This window comes from Falco naumanni, chromosome 6 (genome assembly GCF_017639655.2).
Source record: "Falco naumanni isolate bFalNau1 chromosome 6, bFalNau1.pat, whole genome shotgun sequence".
In the NCBI taxonomy this organism is placed as follows: Eukaryota; Metazoa; Chordata; class Aves; order Falconiformes; family Falconidae; genus Falco; species Falco naumanni.
In genome coordinates this window covers 10,549,719-10,560,663 of record NC_054059.1, presented here as the reverse complement: position 1 = coordinate 10,560,663, position 10,945 = coordinate 10,549,719, and the positions used below count along the sequence as shown (strand labels likewise).

Here is a 10,945-nt window from a genome sequence, read left to right as displayed (position 1 = left end):
TAGATTATTCCAGGCAGCAAAGCTACCTAACTTAAAGCATTAAATGCGAAGTTTTCAGCTACAATGTTGCTGTTCAGGAAAAGAGATAAAACCCTGCGATTCACAGTAGGAGGTGGAACAGTCAGGGCAGTAACCACCATTTTATACCTTGTTTTTTACAGTAGAGATGGTTCTACAAAACTGGCAGTTTTGTCTCGTCTTTGGTCCAATTACGTTTCTCAAGAAGGCAAAAGGAAAACTCACTGGCTGTAGAGTTTTTCTCTAGAAACCAAAGCATTTGAGATTTTTTAAATATATTGAAACACTTTATTGTAATTATTTATCATAATTTTGTAATTATACTAACACAGGTCTTTTAATCCTCTTTAGACAGCAAGAGATTTTTAGGAGAAAAGTAGATCTTTCGCTGGTTTTCAGTTGCTTAAAATCTACTGGTATCTATAGCCCAAGGTAGCCTTTACATTTTCTTAGCCTGAAAGTACTTCCTGATTACTTCCTTTAAAATTACAATACTTGTAGAAATTAATCACAGCTTTAGCCTATACTAATAGATTTCTTCCTGAGCGTCCCTCAAATGTAGGCCAGTTAGGTGACTAATGCACTTTCTTTACTTGTTTTAGATTCATATCCAAACCAGATAATGTAAAAAATTTGACAAGGAACATAAATCCATTGAAGATGAAATACACCTGTTAAAGCATCCTTTGCACACATGAGTTATAACCTCCAGGCATTTCTATGAAATACTTCAGCTGCTTGCCAGATGTCTGATCAGAATTTATTGTTCTACCTGCATAAACCATTATCGGTGATAAAATAAGTATATCACCACGGACCTTTTATGACCAGTGTTACCAGTCTCCTACTCTGAAGTGCTGCAGTTCATTGAAAATATTTTAAAATCTAAATTATTTCAAATACACCATGATTGTGTTTATGCTTTAAACAAACCTTTATTTTATAAAGCTTAAAAACAATGTATTTGCAAAATGGTAAATGTTTATATATTTCTTTCGGAATCATAAACCAAAAGGTGACAACTCACACTGAATCAGCTTTATATTAAAATCTAAACAAGGAAAAATATTTTCTACTTTGATTTAGACCTAAATCTAGACTCAATTTCAAAATAAGATTTTACTTGTGTCTCACTCTTATTTAAAAGCTGAAGTTTATTTCAGGCATGTCACTGTCACTTTCAAATAGCCAGCAACCTCATTCCAGATGAGCTCAATGTAGTTCTTAACATGGATAGGTTTTGATTCCTAAATAATGCTTAGAAAACAGAAGATCTGGGTCATTACAATATTCATTCAGCTGTGCAGTAAACTAAGATGTGGCACGTACTAAACTTTATTCACCTCAGCTGTATTATTCTCTGAAAACTGGAATTCTTCTCAAATCTAAAATAGGAGCTACAGACACAGCTATGTTATTGGTATACATTGCCATAAGAAAAAAAATCCCTACTCCTTAAAAACTTGGCGCACCAGCTGAAGCATAAGCTATACCAACAAAACAACTCTTTTCCAAGGAGAAGCAGCGTTTATTTTGATTACTCAGCATAGCTGTATTAGCAAACTCTTGACAATGCAGATGAACTCCAAGAAAGTTTATACAGGTCCCAGAAGATCCTGCTTCTCTACAATGTCAGCATTTGCTGCAGAACTCGTATCTAGAAGGAAAAGCAACTCCCAGGTCTCCCATGAAGATCAAATTGACTACACAGCACTGTGGTATTACAGCTTCAAAGGTGAACTAACCTAGTCATCTCAGTGGGACGCGGAGTTCATGCACTTTTTCTGATGTGTCGCAGTGTATCTCCTGCAAGCAACACCATTTTCCCTTCCAAAAAGTAGTATCTCCTAGCAGCTCCCGCAATTAAAAGATGTGCAGTATTTTAAATATGTGCCAAGATTTTGATTAAAAATAATTCATTATGAAACAGCTAAGAAAAAAAAGACCCTGCCTGGGTTGTGTACAGCTTTATATATTAATTCATTAAAAAATCACATTTTGAGTATAGCTGTCGCAGAACTGTCTAGATTGTATTTGAAAAGTTACAGCCACCAGTGTCAAATGTGCCCTTCAGTGTACAGCAGAGTGCACGGCATCTCATTTATGCAGTCCTGCTCATCCAGGACTGAATATTCTGATGGAACCAGTCAAAGATCTCTGTCAATGCAGTGAAAGCACAAGGCTAGAAATCATTAAGTCATTAAGGGCTTGGTGACAAATCCCCCTCTGTGTCTTAACATCTGAATCAGTTTTACTGTGTACATCACTCACTGTGATACCACAGTGAGATACCAGTCAGAAAAAGGACCTTCCAAAGCCATACATTTTGTCCCTATAAACAAATACATATGTAAGTACTGTCAACCTTAAGAAATTAAAATTCAAACTCTTGATTACATTTGCATAGTGTGAAAATTTATTAGTTACAGTGTAATGAAAATCAACTTTTTTGGTACAGGCAGAAGTAAAAACATACATTATATAGAAAAAAAAAGTCACAGCTTTAAAAACTGGCTTACATTGTTTAAAATGAGTAAATCTGGTTGTATTTCAAGGCATTGGACTTTAATACTTAATTTTATGCCAAATCATCACACAGTGCAAGAAATATTCTGCAATACTACAAATTCCATACAGCAGTCTTCAGAGTATTTAGCCTCACAGAATCTCATGGTGGCAAAAAAAATGTGCTGAATATTCTTCCATTTAAACACAAACATTGCTGAATTTTTTCTTTCTTTACATATTCTCTATTACAAAAATATCAAATTGTGGATTTGACAGTGTATTCTACAAATAAATGCGCCATGAACAACAGGAATTGCAACTTTGGGACAGTAACTTTACAAAGTGTATTATAAAAATAAATTATATGGCAAACATCAAACAAAATCAAGCACGTGCCTTAGGCTTTGCAAATAAAAGTGAAATTCAGCTGGCAGAAAGACTGCTTCTCAAAGTATCAGCAAGGCCCTTCATTCTTAAAGCTCTACCAAGAAAAAATATATAAAATCTAACGGAAGCAATAAATACTTCCACGAATAATCAGTAGCACAAGTGACCCTGGTGTTGATGGTAGAGAGCTTCTACAGTGATCCATCCAACTGGCAAGAAGGGTAGTGCACACAGAGCACATACACTGGGGGCGGAAACTCATCTAGAGTTCATGCGTAACTGGTGAATGATGACACTCTCTAAAAGAAAAGAGCAAAACATTTGGTTTTATGAAACTGCAAATACAAGTTACTTTAAAGAAGAACAATTACAATGGCAGTGCAAAGCATTTTTCTTCTAGAAATGGCTCACAGGCATACTGTTACATCACTGGCTGATAAAAGCTGTCCTGGCTAATGCTACAAAGGGAAACTAAATTAGTACCAGGCTAGGGCTAAGAGCCCCTTGGCTTCCACTTCCTTGTCAAGACCACCGTTTAGTCGACTATAGGGAAAAAGAATAATACAGTGGAATGGATTAAACCACAGGGGCACCAAGGTTCCACTCCCACACCCAAATCAGAAGTGGAAGACCTGCAGTTGGGTCTGCTGTATCCTGCCTGAGCAAATCCATCATATATATCTGCTGGCAATTCTGAAATGGGGATGAGGAAGAGGTATGGAGTTCTCTCTCACGTTTTATTTGAATTTGGCTTAGAAACATATGCTGGTTTTATTCAGCAAGTCTGCTTGAGTTTTGCTACTGACTTTAATGGGGATGAATTTCAGCCACAGCATGCAAAACGAAGTGCTGGTGTTGTCTTTGGAAGGCTGGGTTTAACTTTGCCCTGTGTGTAACGCATGAGATCCTTGATCCTGATTAATCTCTGGGCTCTGCTGAAATACTAGTGATGTCGTCTTCTGTTCTATCTATATACACTGCTCTCACAGGCAACTCTTTAAATATAAGAATGTAGCTACCAATGACATTTTTCTCTGAGAAGGTGTATTTTCTGCACTTCAAATAATATAACTGTACCGATGCTAACTAGAAACATACATTAATACACTTTCAGAAATACTAGTTTTCTTAATTGAAATTATTTTTCTTATTTCTTCCTCTTGTCTGAAAATTATTCAAAATTTACGCAACCCAAGAAATTACACTAATGATATAATTGTTCCCTTTCACATTTTTATTGACTTCTGCTTTTGCCTTGCTTCCTAACTAATATTTGCAAGATGTTTGATTAAGTTACATTATAAAAAGAAAAAATCAAAAAGTTTTCCATGTACTCATACTGCCACAACTTAAATGCCACTAGATGGCAGATTCCAGCGATGCTTTTCGTATGTGGTGAATCAGAAAAGCAGGGCTAAGGCAACATTCAAGAAAATATGTTAAAACAAAGGAAATAATAGAATTTCCCAAACAGAAAGGATTTCTTTTCCATATAATTTATCAATAACAAGTGATTTGCAACAAGATGTGTACACCAGTTCTACTGAATTTGAGCAATGCATGTGAAAGAACCACAAACTACAGTACGATTTTACCTTACAGTCAGTGCTGTTCTTTAACTTCCAAGTTTTTGCAGAATATGATGTAAAAAGCTGCATTTACTTAATACCACATTGTAACCTCAGGTGAACTCTCCCATTAACTTCAATGGGAGTCACACGAACTCAATAAGGAAAAATTTTGTCTTAATATTCACTGTGCGCATTAGATATTAATATGGAGTTTAGATACAAAATTCTAAAAATAGCAGAAAAAGATCACACTCCTTGTAGAGGCTCAGTCACTGATTGAAGAGCAAAACTACAGTAGGTTTCTGATTCAGTCTTCCTCCTACAGACCAACTATAGCAATTATAGCTATATATAATATAGCAGAAAAGAATAGGAGAAATAATTAAAAAAAAATCAAATAATTTCCACTTCTAGTATTCATTTGTTCATTTCTTACACACGTATATGTATGCTTTTAGTTTGTCTATCGGTTGCTTGTATTTGAAATACTTTTGTATAAATATATATATATATATATAAAAAATACACACACACGCATACACTCCAGTTACTAAAAGAGGTGTCTGAGCAGTTGCTAAGCTAAAATTATAGTAGGGCAGATTTTGTCAGAGTTCTGTTGGACCACCCTCTGTAGGAATATGATTACATCTGTAGGATATGTTTACATAATTTTTTCTAGGGTTATAAATGTGAATATTTCAAGGAGCTATGAATTCACTTAAAACAGTTTATTTTAATGACAGGAAAAGAAATGCCTAGTAAAACTGCTAATTCTGCTTTCAGTCCCACTGATGTAAATCAGCTTCTCCAGGAAACACATCATTAACAGCTGCCCTATGCAAAGTACTAGTTCATGTAATGAAGCACATCAACTGACATTTTAACATATGAAGTTTAATTTCTTCTTACAATATATACAAAGAAAAAACACCAGATAATACAAAAAATTATGTATCACAGGCAACACACAGCCAAGCAACAGAAGAAAACCATACATCAGTATTTCCATTTTTAAAAACTTGAAAAGAGTCTTTAAAGTGAAGAACTATTCATACCTGAGTGATTCATACCCGTCATCTCTGAGCTAACAGATCTGCATCTGAGAGTACGTAACCCTGACTGTGTCTTCCAAAAAGCCAAGTAAGAACAGTGCGCAGGGAGTAAGATGCAAAGTGAAGTTAACAACTATAATGAGAAATGTTGCCTATAGTTTTGCCTGAGAGCGCAGGCAAAATTAAGGCAAAGGGAACAACTCACACTGACGTAGGGGAGAAAACCATGAAAATGGTTTGAAAGATGAGCTCACAGAAACTCCTGCCAGCGAACTACAGGTTTCAAAGCGACTCAATGAAACCAGCCACTGATGTGTGATGGGAACACATAATTGGTCTGAAAATTGTCCAGATTGTTGCAGTTTATGCCAAGCACCTGAAACCCAGCAGGACAGTAGCTTACTCTCTTTAAAGACATGCTCTTCCACATCTGATCAGAATTACTGAATATTCATGTAAATATTGAGCACGCTTCAGAACATGTGTAGCATACTTCAGGCAGTAACATATGACTTGGCATCCAGCTGGCACGAATCAACATATTAATTCGACTTTAGAGATTACTCACATGATGCTAATTAGTATGTGCTGTAAGTGGTTTGAGATTTGAATATGGTAACGTGCATACTCTATCAGCATATTCAGAAGAGTCACAAAGTGTTATTTTTTTTTAAAAAAAAATCACACTAATGTGTGTCACAGAAGAAAAAAAATGTAGGCAAAATAAATCAAAACTTCTGGTTTTCTTCTATTATTTACTTAGCATGTTTACCAATCTGAGAGAAATCCCCCAGGCATTAGGGCTGAAGTTCTGTGCTCTCATTTTCAGTCACACTTCCTCAAATGCACAATAGCAATACTCATATGTAACAGTAATTCAGGTGATGGGATCCAATATAGGGAACACAGTGGAAAACTTACTAGGAACTAGATTTAAAAGCACAGAGACCATCCGGACCACTGAGGGTGCACCTTCTCAGTCCGTGTGTGCTGCTCGTGAATGGGTTGGCATCTTACCCGCTCTTCCCCCTCTCCACCTTACTGCTGTCCTAAGCCTCATGTTCCCGCTGCTGGGTTTGAGTTACCACGACTGCTTATATGGCCACACAGTCAGCCAGAACAGGGCATCTCTCCAGCTGACATTGAATCCTACCAAAAATACAAAGACTGGTTCTCAGCCAGCTCAGGTCCCGATGAAGCACTGTAACTATAATTTTTACTCTGAGTTGAGCGCATTTTGCTACTGAAACTGTTCCATTTCATTTAAAAAAAAAAAAAATCAATACAGAGAAAAAGGTTAGAGAGAGAAAGCATGAGGATGCGTCATTCTAGATGATCACCTGGGCAGAGGAAGGCTTGGTTTCTGCATCGTAATCCAGTAATGTCGAATACACAAGAAGCCCTGAAAGTGAAGGCCCTAATATTTTCCTGTGGGTTGGTGTATCAGAGTTTGATTCTTTGGTGCCTAGTATAATCTGAGGTCTGAACAAAGCTTGTCCTTGTGGCATTTCCTGACATCACTCTCTTGTGTTCATTCTTTGGTGCTGTATGAAGTGAGCTCATGCTACATTCTTTCACACAGTGGGACACTGCTAAGGTCTTGCTCCTCTTCTCTGTCACCCTTTTCATTAAACTGGAAGAACTTCTTACTCTGTCAGATTTGGTTGAAATCGGTTGATGTGTTCCACGTTATTCATCAATGAAGGACAGATGGAGGGGCGGATGAACACAGACACTTCATCTTACAAGCTGTCTTTTCACAAAAGGCCAGGCTCAAAGGCAGCCTTCAGAACAGGGACCAGAATCCAGGGGGGCTCCCTCCTCCTAGTTCAATATCCTGACCACTCAACCACTCCCTCGTTTCTGCTCAGTGAATACTGAAGCCCTCCATGCAGAACAGCACAGCCTTTACAGGAGCGAATGAGAATGTCACCTCCTTCCCCCTCAACTGTCAGTGCCATTGGTGAACCTGGCTGGAGTTGATGTGGGTTTGAGTCCTTTCAGCTACTGGTGAGAAGGGGGACCCGTCTCCTACCTTTGAAGAAAAGTTTCAATCAAACCTTTCTAAAATATGCAGTACTACCCCTACATTTGTGTGGTATTTGATCTACTAGGAGGCATTCATGATGCCGCAGTGACTTTAGAACAGCCACTGGTTTCCTACACCTGCCTTCTTTCCTTTTCTGGCCTGAGAGCCTGGAACTTAGCTATGTTAAAGCCAGCCTTTATACTTTTTGCCAGATTCCTTTTAGTTCAGATCAGTTCCCCAGTTAAGTTCAAACACTTGTGCCAGCTCAAAGGACAACCACATGGAAGTGAGTACTTTCTTGCCTGGAGGTGACAAAGACAGGACTACAGCTTTGGACTCCAGTGTGGGGTTACATCCTGACTTTAAGTGACCATGAAATTGTGGCTTGACTTAAAGCCCTCAGAGGAAATGTAAGAATTTCCTCTCCTTGAAGAGAGTCTTTAAAGTGAAGTTATGGTTATGCAGTTGATGCAGTTATGGTTATGGTTATGGATCTTTATTAGGTTCAGAGGCTGCAGTGCTCATTATGTCACAACTGAAACACTGACTGGACAAGGACAGTGGAAGAACTTAAGGAAGATCTTCAGGATGCCTCTGGGGCTCAGGCACTGTCTTTTGGACTTGGTTGTCTAGATTGCCTTCTTGAGCTGACCTACTGAACGGAGAATCTTACTGTAGTCGCTAAACATAACTGTCTTCAGATTCAGAGAAAATTCCAATATAATGAAGAGTATTACATTTCAACTTTTAAGACTTCTGAACCATAGGTTTTCTTTTTTCTTCATCTTACCCTTCTTCTACCTTCAATAAATGACAGTATCAAGTCAATTAAAACAGATGTTAAAAATTATGAATACAACTAAATACCTATTTTTAGCTAACGGTTAAATCAGTTGCCTGATTCCAACTCTTTAGGCTCCTGCTACGGTGAAAAAGTTTCTTTCTGTTGTGCTGCCACTGAGAAAAATAACGGGATCTTCTGTCTGACATGTCTGGAATTTCTTGAGTCTGTCTCATGAAATCCTGCTGACCCTACAAGCGTCAATGCCTGGCTTGTGCCTGCAAGTTCTGGTTCAGTTGTGCTACTTTCTGTGTCCTGGATTTCAGGTACCGTAAGGCTGGCTTGTTTCTTCAGGTGAATTAGTTTCTTAGATCTCAAGCAAAACAATTTTTTCAACCACAGGCACACACTGAATATTGCTTTCTGTATAGCAACAGTTAACTAAGGAACTAAATCTCTTTGAAACAAGGATCTGAAAAGGAGGGCTTAAGGCATCTGTAGTTCATCACTGCATCAAGCCACACTAGCTTGGGGCTCATGTTTGCAATATTATTTAAATTAATGTTTTGACCTGAAGATTTGCTTCAGTGCCAGTATTTAGAGAGACTATCCAGCAAAAAGCTCTTAATAATGTGTTTGCTTCAAAACATCTGCTAAAGAGTCTATGCTACAATAAGAACAGTAAGATCTCAGCAACAATCTATTGAAAAATAGAGGCTTTTAAGTGATAACAATTAGTTGAGAGGATCAGATGTATTTCAGGCGTAGTAACTCACATCGCTTGCTAATTCCAGTTTCCAAGTATTATCTGAAATACTGGGAATTGAATGTTATGAAAAATGCTATTAATACAAATCTGATTTTCAGGTGTCATATGAAACCAGAACCTTAAAATTAACAAGTGTAGCAGGTGCTACATGTGTGAAAATTGAAACCTTCTTTTCTGATGTAGCAGCAGCATTTACACCACAGACAAAATGCCCTTCATGTGAATAATAAAATGCCAGCTTTACTCTGCGATAATGGCCATATCTGGATCTTAAATTGGAGAGCAATGCAAAGCGCAGACTGAAGACTAAACACTGCTCGGACTGAATATAATTTTGTTGACCTTTTGTGGCAGGTTCTTACATCACATTTCTTCCCCCAGACAGAAAGCCCTTTAGTATTTCACCCACTGCTGCATTTTCTTTTCTGTGAATTGTATTTATTATTTATTGGTGGTCTTCCTGCCTTGCCTTCTGAAAGCTATTCCTAACCACTGGGTCCTTTACAGCTTGCTGTGGTAGTTGAGGTAGTATACAAGCTTTAAAACACTCATTTATCAGTCTGCTTGGCTCCATTTCTTTTGGCTGTGACTTTCTCCTGTGGAAATTGATCACTTAATGGAAATGCCCTTTAATAACTTTACTGTTATTAAATAAACAACCATAACAATCATTGGCATCCACACCATTTCCATGCTGGAACAATTCCTTAAAACATGCTTTAAAATGCAAACATATAAATGAGGAAATCACAAAGAGGGAAGGAAAAATGATGAATTGCCATGGTATTGTGAGGTGGTCTGTATTTAAGAGAAAATATTTCAAACAACTGAGAATTGAGAGTAACTTCCATACCAAACCCTCTCTCTTTCACTGTACCCGAGCTTTGCCTTTAGATACCAGTTTCTGCCACCAGCAGTCTGTGCTGACTTCCTCTCTAAGACAACATAAGGATGCTTGGCAACTAAGGTTTAAATATAGCATAAGTTCAGCCAGCCAGGAAAACTGAAAACCTAGTAAAGTCAATGAATTTACTTGCTTCATAGCCTTTGGCGGTCTTTGGAGCAGGCACAAATGGACTGTATTGATTTTAGCCAGATCAATGTTTCTCAAGCTTTTTCTAAAGACTAAACATGTTTTGGCTCACTTGCCTTCATCTGACCCCTGAGCTGGCAGCATCCCAGCATGTGTAAGTCAGAGACCTGGTTCTAAGTACTATCTATGAATGTTAACCCCCTCTGGAAGAAATAAGCTGCTGCTTAGCACTGCTGCTGCCAAATACTGTGCAAATTCCCTACCTCCTTGAATTTTGTAACCGCCTTGAGAAAGCAGCTCACCACTGAGAAACACTGATTTGGACGGAAGACTCCTAGAGACAGGGCTGGTCACACAGTGCCCGACCTTTCTCTCTTCCCCTCCTTCCCACACCTGAGGTACTAGCTGTCATTAAAACAGGACCTCAGGTGTGTTGTCCCCTGGCATTGCTTCCCTAGATAATGTGGCACCTCAACAATGTGATCACAGGCGGGAAGGAAAGTGCCCCATGCAGTAGCAGAGGTGGAAAGTGATTTGTTAAGATGGAAGACAATCTAGTAGAAGTGACCAAACTTCCTTAAATCTATTAAAAAGTGACCAAGTCTATCGTTAAGAGTTTCTGAACTAGATTAATAACCTAGTGCAGTTCTCCCATTCCCACTTCCTAGGCTGAAAAGCTTCCTGGCATACAACTGCCTTTTTGATAGCTTTTTTTTTTTTAAACTTCAGTAAGAAAACAAAAGGATGTTGTTACTTAAGTAGTCAGTGCACACACTTATTAGTTTGTTGTAAGTGAC

At 38.1% G+C, this 10,945-nt stretch overlaps 1 protein-coding gene across 1 annotated transcript in view; it reads right to left on the bottom strand.

Moving 5' to 3' along the window:
- Positions 1 to 2,411: 2,411 nt before the first annotated feature.
- The window catches only part of FILIP1 (filamin A interacting protein 1), a 109,279-nt gene continuing 100,745 nt past the window's right edge, over positions 2,412 to 10,945 (bottom strand). The window contains exon 7 of the mRNA XM_040598675.1: positions 2,412 to 3,212. Coding sequence (XP_040454609.1) covers positions 3,172 to 3,212 — 41 coding nt within the window. The 3' untranslated portion in view covers positions 2,412 to 3,171. The remainder of the gene's footprint in view (positions 3,213 to 10,945) is intronic.